The 19634-nt window shown below is 43.1% G+C and overlaps 1 protein-coding gene across 2 annotated transcripts; it reads right to left on the bottom strand.

The window, feature by feature from the left end:
- Window positions 1–2994: 2994 nt before the first annotated feature.
- On the bottom strand, window positions 2995–18854 carry LOC133005360 (targeting protein for Xklp2-like). 2 transcript variants are annotated; one of them, XM_061075018.1, is made up of 16 exons: window positions 18816–18854; window positions 18294–18416; window positions 17847–17966; window positions 17578–17701; window positions 17127–17204; window positions 16846–16962; window positions 15416–15525; window positions 15102–15250; window positions 14569–14879; window positions 7467–7686; window positions 7227–7322; window positions 5540–5713; window positions 5309–5455; window positions 5117–5228; window positions 3642–3808; window positions 2995–3305 (listed from the first exon to the last, which is right to left on the bottom strand). In XM_061075018.1, exons 2-16 carry the CDS (start codon window positions 18400–18402, stop codon window positions 3195–3197), a joined length of 2145 nt encoding a protein of 714 aa, XP_060931001.1. In that variant the 5' UTR covers window positions 18403–18416; window positions 18816–18854; the 3' UTR covers window positions 2995–3194. The 2 variants fall into 2 exon arrangements, with proteins under 2 accessions (XP_060931001.1, XP_060931002.1); XM_061075019.1 differs by lacking the exon at window positions 18816–18854 and having other exon boundaries at window positions 18294–18623.
- Window positions 18855–19634: the final 780 nt, after the last annotated feature.

The following is a 19634-nucleotide window of genomic DNA, read 5'->3' as shown; positions in this document are numbered from 1 at the left end:
CAACAAGAGTGAAATCACAGAATCTTCAGACCTGGCCCCATGCTCCCAAGAAGAGGCAGATACGAGAATATTCGTCCATATGCGACATGCAACAGCAAATGGAAGTAGCACAGTGACAATCAAAACAAACAACACTGATGTTGTTATTATAGCTATATCCTGCTTCCAATCCTTCAAAGCAATAGGTCTGGAGAAGCTGTGGATTGCTTTTGGTCAGGGAGCCCATTCACGATGGATTCCAATCCATGACATCGTTTCAACAATTGGGCCAGAAAGATCCAGTGGCCTACCATTTTTCCATGCATTTAGTGGGTGTGACGTTGTGTCTGCATTCCGTGGCAAGGCTAAGAAATCTGTATGGCAAACATGGAATGTGTGTGATGAAGTGTCAGGGACATTTACCAAGCTCAGTCACTGGCCCACAACCATTGATGATGATGACCTCCAAATGCTGGAGAGATTTGTGGTCATAATGTATGACCAATCAAGTGCACCCACATCTGTGAATGATGCACGACTGCATCTATTCGCCCGCAAGCAAAGGCCATATGATGCCATACCACCAACAAGTGCAGCCCTCAAGGAACACATTAAACGTGCAGCCTACCAACAGGAGCTGTCTGGGGCCAAGCAACTGTCACTCAACCAGTTTTACCAAGTCCTGCAGAATGGGGATGGAAACTGCAAGGACAAGGGTGGTTGGTGAACTGGACAACACTGAACACCACCAATTGCTGCAAGTTGCCAGGAATTGGCAAAAGGCTCATGCAAAAACAGCTGTACTAATGGCAGGTGCAAATGTTTTCATCTGACTCTGTCTTGTACAGCCTTGTGCAGCTGTGAATGTCACTGAGACATTTGAGGCCCAATGAAATTCTTTTGACTTGACACTGAAAAATTTGCATTTTCAGACTTATTCTAGCCAAGTAATCGCTCGTAAAAATCGATTAAAAAAAACAACAGCCTAAATGACAAATGAAAGAACAAATAACAAAGACAACATAAAAAAAGGCAAAATAACAAAAAAATATTTATCTATCTATCACAATTGGTGAAATATTTCCCCAAATATGCAAGAAATATAGTTATGACTTGATGATTTGGTGGCCATCTTGAAAAATGACTGCCATATTGGATTTTTGGATGGCCCCCATTCTAAAGTTAAAGATAAAATTGAATATACAAATGTAAAATAGAAATAAAATATACATATCTAAAATATATATATACACCTAAAGAAAAACAATAGTGCAAGTGTGTGCAATAGTTAAAAAATGCTAAGGTGCAGAGATGGTGGAATTATTGCAGATTTGAGGAGTCTAAAAGTCTTATGCCCTGGGGGATGAAACTGTCTCTGAGCCTGGTGGTGCGGGCCCGGATGCTGCGATACCGTCGGCAAGACGGCAGCAGGCAGAACAGTTTATAGCTGGGGTGAAGGGGGTCTTTAATGATCCGGTTGGCCTTCTTCCTACACAGCTGGGTGTAGAGGTCCTCCATGGATGGTAGCTCCGTCCTGTTGATGTGTTGGTTAGACTTCACCACCCTCTGTAAAGCCTTACGGTTCAGGGCGGTGCAGCTACCATACCAGGAAGTGATGCAGCCAGTCAGCATACTCTCTATGGTGAACCTGTAGAAATTGCAGAGAATCCTGGCATCCATGTTGAGCCTCCTGTGGAGGAAGAAGAGCCGCTGTCTGGCTGTCTTCCTGATGGAGTCTGTGTGGTGGGTCTATGTCAGGTTCACTGATGTGGACCCAGAGGAACCTGAAGCTGCTGACTTGCTCAACCGTAGTTGAGTTGATGGAGAAGGGGGCGTGTTCTACTCCTTTTCTCTTCCTGTAGTCCATGATCAGCTCCTTCGTTTTGCTGATGTTGAGATGGAGGTTGTTGTCCTGGCACCAAGATTTCATGTCGCTGACCTCTCTGTAGGCCTTCTCATCGTCGCCGGTGGTCAGGCCTATGACAGTCGTGTCATCAGCAAACTTAATGGTGTTGGAGCTGTGGGTGGCCACGCAGTCATGCGTGAACAGGGAGTACAGGAGAGGACTGAGCACGCAGCCCAGGGCGGCACCGGTGTGGAGTCAGGGTGGAGGATGTAGGCTGCCTATCCGGAAGTTCAGAATATCTGTATGAGCTACAGCATGCTAAGCTTTCACTGTGTATGTTTAATTGCATTAATGTTGCTGCTCATCAGTGTCATATGGCAGGATCTGTCAAAGGAACCCTCAAAAATGTATCTCTGTACCATAAAAATATTAAATCATTCGTGTCTTAATATAAAAACCGGTGTCCCTCAAACAAACCAGTATTTTTAAAGGGTTAAAATAATGAAAATTAAAGAATATTTGTGACAATCATGATCAGGACTGATGTTAAATATTACAGCAGATTTAGGGAGTGGTCATTGTTGTGCACAATGGTGCGTTTTCTTAAATGTGACACTACACCAATGACATGCCACGCTGTGTTAACCCTCAAAATGAAAGTTTTACAGTGTGAGATTTTTGGCTGTGAAGGTGATGAAAGAGTTTCTTTCAAGGTAGTCCTAACGGTTAACCACCTGAAGTATGCTGATGATTTAGTTGTCTTTTCTGCGCACAGTGCTGGTTTACAGCAGCTGTACAAGTTATGACGTGCACTTTGACATTCAGCTTAGGTCTGATAAGAGTGTTGTCATTATTGTTGGAACCAGACGCCAAATCCTCAAGAGAAGAACAAAGTCAAATATATAGGTCACATCATTATGAACGATTTATGGGTTGACAATGTGCAGCATCAGTGCTGTATACTCTACACATCATCTGCACACTTTCTGTGTGCAGATGATGTTTTTAGATCATAACAACCAGAAATAGACAATGTATTCAAGTCAAACACATGATTTAAAAAGACTGATCAAACAGCACAGGATCATGTGCAAAGTATGGAGTACTGTCATGTGCTTGAAAAAAATTCAAAAAACAATTTCCCCCAAGAAATTGGACAGGAACCGCCACTGGTTGAAAGCTGAAGTTTACTAGTATTATGCAGGGATTACACATGTTCATTAAACGGGACTACTTATGTTGACTTTTATTAAGCGTTAATGTAGCAAGAAGATTATATACAGCATGTCGTTAAAATCTAAAGCTCAAAAAGAAGGAGAAACCCAGCTTCAACTGGTTTTCAAACATTTCCAACAGAAATAAGGTTTGATCACAAGCGGAAACGATCAGAGAACTTTGGAGTGTGAGGGACTGTGAGAGGAACGTCACTCTTCTTCACTTCTACAGGTTTGTAGCGTCTGATGGGCTGAGCCTTGCAAACCTTCAGAGGAGAGACAGAGAAAGAGTATCACACACAGCATCTGAGCCAGTTACAATCTCAACAGACTCAGTCTATAGAAATCCATCCGATCAATGTTTTGTAAAGGTCATAGGTTAAACCCCTTATTTAAATGAAATTAAGACGTTTTATATTTTTGCATTGACCTTGCAATTTGGCGATTGGCCACAAGCTGTCCTTAAAAATTAAATTCAAGAGGAAACAAAAGTTTGATAATTAATGTCAGTCACATTATGTGGATTATAGAATAAAATATAGTTCAAATAGTATTTCCCCTCATCTCCTCTCACAATGAATGGTGTCGTGTTTGAAAGTGACCTGTTCTTGCCGCAGCCTGGTGATCTCCTCATTTTCTCGCTGCTCCTCCTCCCGTCTCTGCTCCTCCTCCATGAGCTCCCTGAGAGCCTCCTTCTCGCTGACCAGTCGCTCGTACTCCTGGCGCTCCCGAGCGCGTCGCTCTGTCGACAGCTCAAATTTCTCCACAGCTGTGGAAGAGTGAGGGACTTAAAGGAACAGTGACCGATATCGTCAAGATGACATGAGCACAGTGAGTTCACAATAGTGAAGGGGGCTCGGAGCAGGAGGCTGCAGCTGCTTCACCGTCACAGACAATGTTCAATACCTGATCATGTGATCAAATTATAATCAGGCCTTAAGCATGACGCTGCGATCAACAACAATATATTCCAATACTAATACAAACTGTTATAAACTTCCACTTTCGTTTGAACTATAATGTTTCCACTGATCAGATAATAAAACTCAGAGATCAGTTGGAAAAAAAACTGATTTTGATGAAGAGTTAGGACTAGGGCTGAACGATTTGGGGAAATAATCTAATTGAGATTTTTTCCCCCAATATTGCGATTTAATATGCGATTTTTTTATTTGATCCAATTTTTTTCCCCCAACAAAACGTAAGGAATGATTTAAATATGACCAACAAAATATTAGATACATTTAGTGTTAAATAATATTTAAAATTATAGGTGCTTTACTGCTCCCAAGTCAGAAACATTTCACACAACTGAAACATAGAATTTGCCTCTACTATACTTTGAAAATATTTTGTAAAATCAAAGTAAATAAAGTTATAAATAAAAAACGGAGAAATGCACAGACCATATAGTCAAACAGTACAACTGCATGTATGAACAGTTTCCTGAAGCTAAAGAAAGGGTCCCACTCCTCAGACTGTGAATTTTAACCCTTTCGAACACAAGTCACGTAACAGACAGAGTGTGTGTGTGTGGAGCCACAACACAGCAGACATGAGGCGCTGTAAAGCCTTGAGCATCCCGTTCATGTCCGGGTGGTCGTGCAGCGGTACGGAGGCACCGGGCCTCAGCAGGAAGACAACCATGCTGAGCACCTCCGTCCCGCAGATGTGTAGGTGACCGGGGGGCTCCGGAGCCCCGCCGCCCCGGAGCTTGGCTTGCTTTTACGGGGAGGGATTTTCAGGTCCGCCGCCGGCACCGCGATCACCAGCGAGATGAGCACGCTCTATGTTTGCGCCACGTAGGGGACGCCGGCCTGATTCGCTATTTTCTTGATCAGCGGAGTTGTGTTGTCCCGTGGCATTCTGGCTGCGGGTGCGGACAGCAGCCCGGTGCGCTACTCTCGTTCGCACGTGATAATCTCGCACGTTGCGATTAGGAAATCGCGTTTTATCATATCGCGATTAAATCGCAAATGCAATTAATCCACCTGATAGGACCAGAGTCCAGTGGAAACTCTACATGTAGCTCCATCAGGCTCTTGGTGAAGAGGAGAAAATGAAATGTTAGTCCTACCTGCTGCAGCTCGCTCTGTCTTCTTGGGCTGGAAAGCTTCTTTATGAGTGACGGTGTTGGGTCTGGCTTTGAATATTGCCGCTTCCTCCTGTTGCTTCTGCTCTTCTTTCACCTGCAAGGCACAGAGATTGTGTGTGAATGTTGTGAAGAATAAAAGGTGCTTGTGTGCGTTCAGAGGCAGATCCATCATACCATCAGCTCCCAGCGACTGTTCTTCACAGAACCACGTTCATCCAGGAGAAGTCTGAAGGGCTCCGGCTTTGTGGCCTCCAGCTTCTTCTTTTCAGGGAGATGCACAGACTCAAAGTCTGGCAGCGGCTGGGCCTTGAACTGGGGGACCTGAAACATTCAGAGGACAGTGATTGAAAACTTGCTCCAAGACATCCAGCATAAAGACACAGCGGCTGAGGAAGTGAGACTCACCTCTTCATTCCTCTTCTCTTCCAGCCTCTTTTCTTTCATTGCCATCCTCTCTCGCTCCCTCTCGTCAAAGGAGAAAGGACAGACCTCCACATGGTGGTGCTCTGGGAGCCGCGGCTGGAAGGGGAGGCCAAAGTGTGGCACTGGGGGGGGCTTGATTGGTGACGGCTGTTTTACCTACAAGGGACAAAAGCAGGTTTAGGTTCTGCGCAGGCAGAGGAGTTTGTTACAGTTGGTGCTGCAAGCATTGGTTAATATCAATTACTCTGTTCAGTTTTCGATTTTAATTTGTATCTTTTAAGAACAGAAAACACTGAAAATATGTTTTAAATTACTGAGAGCAAAAGGTGATGGCCTTTTGTTTAACCACTTTAAATTCATACTTTGACATTTCTGAACCTAAACAGATTCAAACATCTCCAAGGTACTTGCCAAGTGCTGGGAACTACTATATGCAGCATATTATCTGCAGACCTGAAGATTACAGTTTGATGCCATGCTTTAGGGTAAGTGCTCCTTATTGTGTCAGCGACCAAAGAGGTCATGATGAATGATTGGTTAATCCAAATCAGGTGTAGATTCAATCCCTAAATAGTATTGATTGCAAGAGTGAATGCAATATATGACCTCATTATCTGACGCATCACATCAAGTCACACTTAAGTGACACTTAATAAAAATGATTTGCCATGATTCTTTCCCAACGGGTGTTGAAACACTTCATCTTCAAATTAAATACCTACAGAGAAATATTGGATCATAATCACGATTATGTTGGAGTATATTGAAATCACGATTATGCAGTATTTCTCTCCAAAAAAACACTTTGTAACTGATACATTTCCCCTTAAAAAATGTCAAAAACAAGTAGAGAACCGCGGGCTGACGGCGCGTAGAAATGCGGGTCCGGTGTGAACAGCCAGACGGGTGCATGCTTTACAAATGGCGCTGCGCTTCAGCGCCCGGTGTAAACCCAGCGTTATCTGGTTCACTGAGCTGGGTATCATCACTAATCTAACCCTCATGGCATTTTTCACATTAGAATAATTGCTACTCACCTATGGCCAGGTGGAGTCTGTGACCGAAACATTGGAGCCTCAACCATCCACCTCTGTACCCCTCTCCCTCTTACACCTGTCCCTTTTCTCTGCTCACCCCAACCAGTCGAGGCAGATGGCCGTCCACATAGAGTCTGGTTCTAGAGATTTCTTCCAGTTAATGAGGTTTTTTTCTTTCCTGTTGCCAAGATGCTGCTCATTGTGGGAACTTTTGGGTTTCTGTATACTTTTTCTAGGCATCAACCTTACTATGTAAAGTGCATTGAGATAATGTACATGATGATTTGGGACTATCAATAAAATGTTATTTAATATTGTCCGTCATTTTAATTTGAGACTTTTTCATGACCTGCAGAAACTCTGTCTGGTTACTTGAGCTAAACTACATTTTATAGACATCTGAACTAGAATTACCATCCCTCAGACCACTTCTCCCAACTGCACTTATATCATTGTGGATAGCCCTGGAATAGTAGACACATGCATGCTGAATAATGTCATGACCAACACACATGCACGATATTTGTCCTGGTTATTTGTTGTGGATATGTGAAATATTCTTTGTGAATATCCAGTAAAGCCAATAAATGTTAAAGTTGCTTTCCATACAAGACAAAGAAATGTGTCCTTACTTCCTCGACCTTGCGATCCACACGAACCCTCTTCTTCAGAGAAAAAGCTGGAGACTCTGGAACAGTTGGATGCAGAACTTTCCTTTCTGGCACTCCCTGTTGACAGGAGGAAATCGATTTTACTACGTTTATTTATGGAAAGAACCTTAAAAGCTCCATGTTGTCAGTACAAAACCCCAGCTAGTTTAATGTGAAGCCAGTAGCCGACATTGAAGTGTCAGCAGCAGGTTTCAAACTCACCACGACTCCTTCCAGGATCCTTTTGGGCAGAGGCTGGCATTTAAAGGTGTGTGGCCTCTCTTCTTTCTCAGAATTCTTAGAAATCTGTCTCTCCTGGAGCCTTTTATCAATCTGCAGCTCGAAGCCTTCAGGTACTGTGGGTTCCTTCACGGCTGGCTTCTTCAAATGCTCTGCACCTTCCAGTACTTTCCTGTTTAGCTCCAGAGCCTTGAATTTAAACCTAGGAATAGAACATAAGATGATTAATTATTGCCCATGAGACTCAATGATGCTCTTTCCAATCGATAATAAACTTGAAACACCAACAGCGTTAGACATTAAATAAAGCCTGAGCCGTCAGACACTTTAAGACAGGGTGTCAGCTCAGTATTTGTAGCTTGAACTTTGATCGTTACCATTAGATTGCAGCCTCATCAGTCAGTCTGTCCCCCCTGCCTAATATTTGCCAAGAAAGACTGCATAATACCTCTGCAACAATGTGGCTACCGGCCAGGAGCTTTGTATTTATCTGCCTTACCTCGATATCTTCATCACCCATCGACGAAACAGCGCTTGTTGTAATACAAGCTGGGGTTCAGCGTGCATAGTTTGCATCTGAGCAGCAGTGTCAAGTGAAAAGTCAGTGCTATAAGGGACAAGAGTAGTAAATGCGAGCAGTTGCCGGTAGAGTTGCACCTTGAGTCCAACCTCACATGTAAAGGCCGGCGCATGCTTCTGCGTTTTCAGTGGCCCGCAAGCGCAAGAGCCCTATACGGAAAAGCTCCGCAAGCCTAACGCAGCCCGCAAAGCTGTGATTGGTCTGCCAACTACATCCTTTCCGGAGTCTTATTTCTGGTTTAATGCCCCATAATACCGACAGAAACCACGGAAGATTTAGAATAACGAATATGGACCAAATAGAAGAGCGTTTGGCAGAAGAGATCCGAAACTATGACCACTACTATAACCCGTCACTGACTGGCGGATTTGTCCGCCAGAAAAAGGCTATGAGGAGCCGCAGTGGCGATGTAAATAAGGGTCGACGACGACTGCCACACACAAAGAAGGGCCGACTCCGACAAAAAACATTACTCCTAGTGGTCTCCTTACTCCTTACGTCTAGTGGTCTGGCGTGAATTGCTTTGCATCAAGCGCAACCCTTGGGGAACCATAAATTAAAACGAGTCCGTCGACACAGCTGCGTGAAAAGCCGCAGACGCCGTTGCAGAAGCATGCGCCGGCCTTAAGGCAGCAAGACAACGATTTAGAGCCATTTACTTACTGAGTTGAGTCTCAGGGTGCGAGCGTGTTAAGCCAGCTCAGCCAGTGCAAGCACCTCCAGTAGAGCCAGAGACACCAGTTAAGGCAGGGGTGGGCAAACTTTTTGACTCGCGGGCCACAATGGGTTCTAAATTTGACAGAGGGGCCGGGCCAGGAACAGATGGATGTAGTGTTTTTGTGAACTAATATAAGTGACATGGAAAAATCATTACATGAAAGGATTTTGCCTTTACCAAGTAGCAAAGCACTTATTTGCAAGGCCATTTAACAAAAACTTGCCTTCAGAGAAAGGCTTGCTAGCCTTTGCTATTTAGAATGCCCTCCAAAAAACATGCCTTGGTAGAGGACTCTTTAATCGCAGTTTGTCTGTTGTCTGTGAAAAAAAATGTTGTAGAGTCTGTAAATTAGTCGCCAACCTCTGAGCTGCAGCCACCCGTTCTTGCGTTGACTGCTTGCTAGCGTAGTTAGCATGCTTCGTAGCAAAGTGACGGCTGATGTTGTACTCCATGAAAACTGCAACAGTTTTTCGGCATTTCAGGCATACAGCCTTCGATTGGACTTCAGTGAAAAAGTATTTTGTTGTCGACTCCGTGTTAAACACTCGGCAAGCCTTGTCCACTTTTCGTTTCCTTGATCCTCTCATTTTACAGAAGGGCTCACAGGGCAAAGGGAAAAAGTGAAGGGAGATCATGTGCCCTTTTGAGCCCTATACACCACACTCCCGGGCAAATTTAATGTAGCTGACGCTTTTATCCAAAGCGACTTACAATAAGTGCATTCAACCCCGAGGGTTCAAACCCAGAACAACAAGAATCAAGAAAGTACGATTTCTTCAAAAATAAAGCAAAACTATAAAGTGCTATAAGTAGGTGCCATTTAAGTGCTACTTAATTGTTAGTTTCCAATTTTTTTTTTAATTTGGACAAGTTCGGCAGGCCGGATTTTAAAGCCCAACGGACCGTATACGGCCCGCGGTCCGTACTTTGCCCATGTCTGAGTTAAGGTGTCAAGCACTTCATGCACTTTAGTTTTCACATTTTGCCCTCCCTGCTGCTCTGATGGACTTTTCTCTGTCTGGAAAAAGTTGTAGGATTTATGTCAGCAGCTCAAAATGTATTTTATGTTACTGAGTCATTCTGTGTCACCTGTCTTTAGCACCGTCACAGATATTAATGAACCTTTTCGTGTTGATTTAGTCACATGAGAAAAAAGGAACTTCATGCTTTTCTTAATTAAAAAGATATAAGCTAACAACCCTTGACTTTTAGTGGGGACTCTTATTTCTAATTCCATATTCATGTTAGGGCTGTGCAATTATTTGAATTTCAATAGTGATCTTGATTTTTGGGTCAAACGATCTCCAAACTAATATAATCGAGTTGAAACAATTTATTTGGCATTTTTCGTTGTATGGTAGGCCAAGAGATTTTCTAAAAGAAAATCAGTCAACGCCGCCCTGCTGAGTGCTGACTGGCACTCACTCTCAAGCAGCTGTAAAGTGAAGGAGGCGAGTTGTGTGTGTGTGGTGACCGGCGGTATTTATAATGGCAGAGGGAGGGCAGCCGTGTTTGATCGACAAAAAGGGTATAAAAAGTTCTCTTGTATGGGAACACTTCGGATTCGAAGAATCCAACAAGGAGCAGCACCACACAATGTAGCGGCCACGCCGATTCTCCAGTTCACACTAGGGGTGTCACGATACCAAAAATTCAGTAGTCGGTGCCAATACCATTAAAATAACACGATTCTCGATGCCAATTTCGATAGCACGGTAAAAAAAGGATTTTCTAAGATTCCAAAAGTGCATTCTTTGGATGTTGTTAATGTCATATATATGGTAGTTTAATCTGCTTGCGCATATACTGTGGGTTATACGGTAGTTGCTGACGCATGTGAGTGACGTATGTGAGTGACGCATTGTTGTGAGACACGTTATGCATTAAAGCGAGCTTAGCATTGATTTACAGTTAATATGAATCAGAACTCACCTTGAATTCTTCAAACAAATCCGGATGACGGTCTTCCAGGTGCTTTGCTAAATTGGAAGTATTACCTCCCTTGGTCTGAAGACCACGGTAGCATCGTTTGCATAATGCCTTGTGCGGATTAATGATAACGCCACGGTCATCTGCCTCAAAGGCAAAGTACTTCCATACACAAATCTTTGTGCCATTTTTTTCAACAAGTCGAGGTGGGGCGATCGCTGCAGCCGCAGTTTAGGGCTGCAACTAACGACTATTCTGATAGTCGATTAGTCACCGATTAATCGACTAATCGGATTATGAATGACACAAATTATCAATTGCTCTTATTTAGCAAGCAGCTTTTAAATTTAGCTTGAGGTTGTTCGAGGCATGTGATGACTGAAAATAAAGGCAATAAATATTGATACTTCATTAAAAAAAAATGCCTTTTAATAAACTTTGTTTCATATAAGGGTACTGTTACAAGGACAGGCAAAGTGCTAATAAAACAAATAAATTAAAAATCAAGTATTCATTTTTCCTGTTAACAAAAATGACAGGGAAAGTAACAGCAATAAAAACAACAAACGAAACTACAGTCTTCTTCTGATTAAATAATTGTGATTAAACAAAGACGTTTGTCAGGCAATAGGATAACATAACGCTTTTAAACTCGTTAATAAAAAGTTTAAACCATATTTTTGTAATGGATGCTAGAATCCTGCGCGCAGGTATATACGTTTATATATAACATCTGACGGAGGCGAGTCCGCATCGTCTCCGTTACGAAGTCACACGTGACTCCTCCTCCTCACATGGGCGTGTCATGCTTCCATGCAGAGCAGGTCCTCTGTACAGATACTGCAGGTAGTTTTTTTCGGGCTGTTAAGGGTGAAGTTCTCCGGAACTTTTTACTTTCTGGTGCGCGATGCTGCTGCAGCGGAGGACGCCATTGGACCGTGTTTTTACGCTATTGCACATGCGCGACTTTCAGAGATAGGAAGGAAGCGAGATGGCTCACTCCTCTGCTGCTTTCATCAGCACCTCCGGTAAAACGCCGTTTAGATCAACTGCACGGCACGAAAAACACGTGCTGTGACGTAACCAACGAATCATCGACGAGTAAATTCGTCGGCGACTATTCCTGTCATCGATTTTTGTCGACGATGTCGACTAATCGTTGCACCCCTATTGCAGTTGCCATCTTGGTTTTCTTAATGTAAACCTCGACTGGAACACTCTGAAGCGTATACTGCCCTCATCAGTTCCAGAAGAGGTGCAGCACCGATGCTAACAGCTGGCATCGGCGCTCAAAAAAATGGGCATCGGCGCTGTTTTGTTATTTGAGCATCGAAAGGTATCGTAAGTATCGGTTCTCGTGACATCCCTAGTTCACACCGGACCCGCATTTCTCTGCACCGGTCAGCCCGCGATTCTCCGCTTGTTGTTGTATGCAACCCGTTCAATGTAGGGGTTTGGGGGTAAATGATGATGGTCTTCATAGCCATCCCCCACCCCTCTCTGTCTATGTCTGTCTGTCTGCTTGTGTGCTTGTAGTGGGGGGGACCGATGGGGACATTAAATGTTGAGAGTAGGGCTGGGCGATATGGGAAAAAATGTTATCACGATATGTTTTTCCATATTGATCGATCTCGATTCTTAACACGACATGTAGTTTTTGATCAGTTTCCTGAAGCCGCCCCTCTCCACTGAGCTCAGGGGCATCATATCTGTAGGTAAGCAATAAGTAATAGCGCTCGTTATATTTTTTCCCCGCTTCGATTGTTTTCATATGGGGCAATGGCTGCAAAACACGACTGGATGGACTGTTGTTTTGCTAACATAGCATCGCTAACGTTAGCGATGCTAACGGGAGACGTAGTGGTCTTGCCTGTCTCTTTGTTTGGTGTCGTGCAAACTTGAGCCCACAGAGTCCAACTCTCTGTGTAATCACTGGGATGGTGCCGCCTCAGGTGATTGAAAAGGTTTGTGGTGACCGGCTTCGTCTGCTCCTCGTCCTTTTAGCCGTATCCAAACCACGTCCACACAACTGACGTCGCGTTACGCTTTTTTTCGAAAATGTCTTCGGTTCCGGGTGATGTAGTGATGTCGCTCTCACATTCGGCATTATTTTCGCTGTCCCCGACTTCAGTTTCACTCATTTTTTCAACTTCGTTCTCTCTTGTTCTCTCTCTCGCAACTGCAGCAGCGCTCACGATGGGAAGGGGGCGTGTCGTGTCCTAACTGCAGACGGCAGCCGGCAGACTCCGACACTGTTGTTGCGCTTACTTTTGCCACGTGAGATCGAATACATGTCACGAGGAGATAATCGAAATCGTTAAAAATTTTATCGCGATCCCGAATCGAGATCGAAAAATCGTCCAGCCCTAGTTGAGAGGAAATTTCAAAGTTCTCAAGTCAGTGATGGTTTGGGGAGCCATGTCAGCTGCTGGTGTTGGTCCACTGTGTTTCATCAAGTCCAGAGTAAATGCAGCTGTGTACCAAGAGATTTTAGAGCACTACATGCTTCTGTCTGCTGAAAAGCTCTATGGAGATGAGGATTTCATTTTCCAGCATGATCTGGCACCTGCCCACAGTGCCAAAACCACCAGTAACTGGTGTACTGACCATGGCATTACTGTCCTCGATTGGCCTGCCAATTCCCCTGACCTGAACCCCATAGAGAATTTGTGGGGTATTATGAAGAAGAAGCTGAAAGACACCAGACCCAACAATGCAAATGAGCTAAAGGCCGCTGTTGAAGCATCCTGGGCATCCATAAACCCTAAGCAATGCCACAGGCTGATTGCCTCCATGCCCCGCCGCATTGATGCAGTAATCCGTGCAAAAGGATTCCCAACCAAGTACTGAGTGCATTAATGGACATTTTCAAATGTTTGATTTTGTTTTGCTGTTATAAATCTTTTTTTTACTTGGTCTGAGGAAATATTCTAATTTTTTGAGATAGGATTTTTGAGTTTTCTTAAGCTGTAAGCCATAATCAGCAATATTAAAAGAATAAAAGGCTTGCAATATTTCAGTTGATTTGTAATGAATCCAGAATGCATGACATTTTTGTTTTTTTTAAATTGCATTACAGAAAATAAAGAACTTTATCACAATATTCTAATTTTCTGAGACAGTCCTGTATACTGGACCATGACCATCTGGAGGAGGAAGTGGAGGGACTAATAAATTACTGAGCCATGGCACTGTGATCCATCTAAATTAATTCATCTTTTCATACAGTTCTCAAGTTTTAAAAATGCTTTCACAGGTTGCCACGTTTCTTAGCCATTTTCAGACGTAACCTGCGGATATAGTCAGGAGAGATGGGTCCGGACTTTACCCGCAGTTTGCTTTTCACATATGCACAACACAGCGGGAGGTTCATAACAGCCATAAAATCTTTCGCATTATTTAGGTGAGAGGTGGTGTGGCCGGGTGCAGCAGACTGGAAGTCTTATTCATTCTGCTGCAGAGATCACACGAATTTCTTGATAACACACAGACACCGGTGTGAGCTCACATCACCACAACTCTCTAGACTTTTTCATTGGTGTCGTCTATGTTCATGACATCCCTTTTTCACTGAGGCATATTTGTTATCTTTTTGTAATTAGAATCAACATCAACCACACTCACTCGCTGGGAATCCAGCAGGGGTTCTCACATCGAATACACCTGACTTTCCGCGGACTTAATATCCGGGGGCCAGGTGGACAAAGTTCAAAGATTTGCGTTCAAAGATGGACATCATCAGGAGAACGTGTGGAGAATCTCTGGAGTTCAATTCATGTCTGAAAGCAGCTCTAGTATAACCACCAGTTTAAGAAAGTGACAAAGACGTGACGGTGTGATGAAGAACAGGCTCTTACTTGTGAAGTTGGTCCAACTCTTCAGCCTCCAGCTCAGCACTGCTCTTCACAGTAGTGGGCCGGCTCCTCTGGCGAGTCATCAGGTGTGGGGTATGAGGTTGGGTGAGCTTCAGCTGGTCGCCCTTCACTGGATGTGGCCCCCTCTCTTGACTCTGGCGACTACGCAGATGGTAGCGGTCAGGGGTTCGTTTTTGGTACTGCTCAATCTGCTGAGCCATGGGCACATAGGCTCCTGACCCCTCCACCTTTCTCTTGTTGCCCGTCGACAGGTTGAAGGGTTTGGGTATAGTGGCACCTTTCATAGACTTTACCTTTAAAAAAAAAAAAAAAAGTATAAAAAAATGTTTAAAATAGGGTAGTTTGAAGTGTTTTTATTATTTCTCATTTGTTTGCTTTAAGACGATCATATTACTGCTCATCACATTACAACTGAACTCTAGTTCTATAGAGACATGATGAGCTGAAGACAATTAAGGGAACACAATCAGAGTATATTCAGAATTTGGATCTGGTTGATCATATGAAGAACTTACTGGGGAGGAAGGCTTGCGAAGCTGACTGATGAAGTCCACTTCTTTATCTGCTGTACTGGATGAAGTAGTCGCCTTAATGCGGTTGTCTGTGGTGAAATTGAATTCTTTAGGCACAGTCATGGACAGGGTCACCTTCTTCGGGGGTGGATCTGAAATAACAGTGACGCAGATTTCCTTCAAGAAGCAAAGTGAACCTTGATCCCATTTAACAGTCATTTTCAAATGGCACCAATTAACAGCTCGTTATTCAGCACATTGAACACTGAACTGAATTAACTGCAGCCACACAAAGTCAGTCACTAATATCCACTCACTGCCAGCCAGAGCAGCTTTGTAGCTGGCCTCGTTCTGTCTGCGGTGCAGAGCCACTTCATTCTGGAGGATCCTGATGCGCTCCATCTCCTGATCTTCAGAGCTGCACAGCCTGTTTAACACATCAGCAAACATCTCAGTCTCATTTGAAGTCAAATCTCCACTTTTATACATTCAATACTATGAAGATACTTAAGAACGAGGACTCTATCTCCTAGTTTTATACAGACTTCTGTTTTAGAGTAGACAAAACCATCCCGACAGATTCTGCATGTAGATAAAGGCAGCCAGCCAATGAATGGTCTATCCAGAATCTATAATATTTCTTAGTTCAACATGCACACAGCATACATATAAATTGACTTGAGACTAGGGTTGCAAAATTCCGGGAATATTCAAAGTTGGAAACTTTCCATGGGAATTAACGGGAATATACGGGAATTAACGGGAATAAACTGGAAATGTTGTGGGTAATTTATACTCACTGTATTTACCTTGTCATATACAGACATAAATATAAACATTTCGTTTTGTCATAGGCTGATTTGAGCCCTGAGGAAACTTTGGGCACTTGACTATACGCTTCTGCATCGTTGTGTCATTCTTAACATAGGTCTTTGCACAGTATTTGCACATGTATACAGCCTTTCCTTCTACATTGGATGGGGTGAAATGTCTCCACAGATGAGATGTGCACGTGGCATTGTTCTGTAGCATAAGATGATAAAAAAGTTTGTAAAAAAACACTAATGCAATGCCAGAGATATAAATAGTTCGCCAAACAACTGGAATCGTCAGTACTCATATTTTACAATTGATGGATAAATGAATTGAAATAGGCTAGATGAACAATCCTCAATCAGCATGCTAATATATTTTCCCCAGTAATATAATCGAAACTTACCTGACTAGTCCTGCACACTACAGCAGGCCTCAATAGCCCTTCTGTAGAGTGAAGGATGCTGTGAATTATCTGTGCATGTGATGGAAGAATGCACAGTGGAGGGTTGAAACTCAACGTTCCATACATCTTTAAAATAGAGTTTTGAATGATGTTTTTATTGCTCAGCGTTTAATTTGTGTACTTTTTTTTTTTCCAAAATTCCCAAAATTCCAGAGCTTAACTTCCCGTGGAAAGTTTCCGGAAACTTTCCGCCCCTTTGCAACCCTACTTGAGACCAAATCACCATGTTCAAAGGGCCCTGAAGTAACTAAAAGTCATAAAGCATATCCTCATATCTAAGCATTTTTCACCTACCTCCGACCCCAGCTGGCTTTTCACTCAGCCTCAGTTAACATTGACTTTACTATTGTGTTTAGGCGACAAGTCAGATTAACATATTTTCTAGCACAAGGAGACTCATAGCAGTTCCATCAGTCCCTTAAGGATGCTGTATAGTCGCACAGATATTCTGAGTAAAAGTCTTCTTACTCTGTCTTCCCAGTTTTAGAAGCTACTTTCCCAGTCTTAGGTGCAGTCCTGGAATTTGTCTGTCCACTTCTGCGGAGGACACTACTGGATTTTCGAGCTGGTCTGGCAACAGGACTCCTAAAAAACAGCCGCCATAGAATTTTTTTTGAATGAAACCAAACCAAAAAGGGGATATAAAGTGGGGGAGCCGACAAGGCATCAACAAAATTTGTAAGCATGCAAGAACTATTAGTACTGAATCTATAAACGTCTTGGTATGAAAGGACCATCATGACACTTACGGTTTGGATTTCTTTGATGGTGGTGCAGCCGACTGTGTTGGAGCTGAACCGGTTGTTGTCACTTTACGTTTTGAAATCCTAAAATGCGAGAAAAAATAATAAAAGATAACAAATTGAATTACAGAGATTCTAACAACTTAATCTCAAGTTCCCCAAACATCTGATTGTGCATTTACCATCTCCCCTGTATGGGACTGAGAGTCAATGCAACTTTAAACAAAGCACAAACAAGCAGAACATTAAATCTTTGGCCTCTGTGCTTGTGCTTTGTCACATGTTTAATTCAGTCTTGCCATTGGATGCTTAAACAAATGTTTTATCTGATGCCTCAAGAGCGTGCAAGAATAAAGCTGCAGACTCCAGCACCAGTTTCATTTGTTGTACTGTGCAGCTCGTGGCAGCACACTTCAATCTCACTGTAGTGCATGTGTAGCCATAACTAGAACCGCACCTGCTTGGCTGGGCAGGGGGTTGATTCGCCGTCCTCCTCTTTGGTCGGCCATTAGCCTGAGTCATAGTTTCAGCTCCCCAGGATGTGACAAGGTTTGGAGGTGGAGATGTGGATGTGCCAGGACCTGGAACATTAATCAATCCACATGGATTCACATTGACCAAGTCATGAGGACAGTGAATTACAGAAGACCAGAGGAACGCACACCACCTTAGCAGAAAATAAGGAGTGCATCCTTGGTACTTGGCTATAATGCAAAGTTAACTGACCACTGTCTACATCAGTCTGGACTTGAGGAATCACGATGGCTTTGGGCAGGTTGGGTGTATTGCTTTTTATAAAGGGCCAGTCAGGTCTTAGAGGTGTAGTAAGGCCCCCGACCTGTTGTTCTGCACGTGAGACACAGAGAAAGCAGATGTGAACTCAAACATGTAGGTTAAAACACTTTCATAATAGTAATTCTTTCATACAGAGTGTTTGCACCCTCCGTTTCAGAGCCTGGGTGCGTGGTAACAAGAGAGAGAAACTGTCTGCACTTAGATTAAGTTAAGAGTGTTTGTTTGTCATCATTGTATTTCAACAACATGTAGAACCAGGGTTGCTCATCAGGATTGGGCACAGAGGAAAACAGAGTTCAGCTGGTCAACAAAGGTCCAACAAGTGTTACCTACCGTCTGAGGAGGTCAATGTTAAACTGCAGTCACACTGAGACTCACCGAACCACTGATCATCACTGTCGTTATTCTCCAGCGCCTTTAAGTCGACGACGTGGGACGGAGCATCGAACTCGTATCGTTCAGCAGAGACACAGTCGCTTTCCGCCATTATTCAACACGAACCTTTAGAAAACATACGACATTAAAGTCAGTTTAACCGCATCAACAAGTTTTTTACCACCAGTTTACACACGATAACTATCTGTGCTGAGTGAAGAACAGGACCGAAGCGGAACAGATAACAGAGAACCCGGTTTATCTTTAAGAATACATGATCGTAACATTCAGTCAGTGAATGTCTCTGGAGACAGTTTCTGTAAGAGCTGTAGGGTTCATGTTATGGAAGAAGCAAATGGCTAACGCTAGCTAAGCTTAAACATGAGCTGTTTCAGACGCGTCAGGTCGTTAAATGAACCAAAGACTCAGACACGTTCAGTATCGATTCAGTAATTTGATCAGAGATCAGCTTGAATTCACAGTTTCGGATGTTTCACTGAATATGAAAGAAGAGTTGTAACTTACCGACACTCTTTTCTCTGAGCGTTCGGACTTGGAGCGCTGCGCGGAGGGATGTAACGTTAGCTTTTAAATTGAAACTGACCAATAACTGACGTCCTGTTCATCAACTCGTCGCTCATTGGTTCATAAAAGCCAACTTCCTGTGACCTGGCCACGTGATCACCGCGGCTTGTATACGGAAATGAGGACATGTTTTTCCCCTTTTATTAAAAATACACGCATACAATAACAAAGAGCACATAGTGTAGACTAGATGACAGGTATATATGAAAGGGGGATATTTGGACAAATAAAATAAACCAAACAAACACGCGCGCGCGCATGCACGCACGTACACACACGCATACACACACACACGTATTAATTTTTTTAAATAAATTCTGCCACATAGTAGAAACCTTGTGTATTGTGTGTTTAGTGGGTCTCCTTGACCTTTGGAGGAATCACCCCTTTGACAAATTTGAGTAAAAGCATGACAAAGGATGCATGTCAAGATGAGCCCTTATAAATGTGTTGTTGCATTTTAAACATTTAGGTTACACTTATCAATCACAAAATTGGGCAATCCAGAATTCAGATTAGATTGCATTTAAGTGTTTTGGATTACTTGCGTAAGAGATAAAGGGATATCTCTACAAAGCTTATTCTTCTCTCTTTGGGTACAATTTAAGTTTTATTTCCAAAAAAGAAAAGAAAAGGCCATAGAGTCCCAAAGGTTACCCATTTCTTACAGGCAAACTGCCTTTCTCATACCAATAACACTTACTTATAGATTTCCTATTAGTTGTATCCAACAAGTTTGTGTGCTGGGACTAACAACAA

The sequence above is a fragment of the Limanda limanda genome, chromosome 7 (genome assembly GCF_963576545.1).
Source record: "Limanda limanda chromosome 7, fLimLim1.1, whole genome shotgun sequence".
NCBI classification, from domain to species: Eukaryota; Metazoa; Chordata; class Actinopteri; order Pleuronectiformes; family Pleuronectidae; genus Limanda; species Limanda limanda.
This window is presented reverse-complemented; position numbering and strand designations above follow the sequence as displayed.

Coding starts and splice junctions, on each gene's coding strand:
- LOC133005360 (XM_061075018.1), bottom strand. CDS start 18,402: ATGGCGGAAAGCGACTGTGTCTCTGCTGAACGATACGAGTTCGATGCT. Junction 15,251..15,415: donor CAAAGCTGCTCTGGCTGGCA/GTGAGTGGATAT, acceptor CTGTTATTTCAG/ATCCACCCCCGAAGAAGGTG. Junction 3,306..3,641: donor CCAGGCTGCGGCAAGAACAG/GTCACTTTCAAA, acceptor TCTCCTCTGAAG/GTTTGCAAGGCTCAGCCCAT.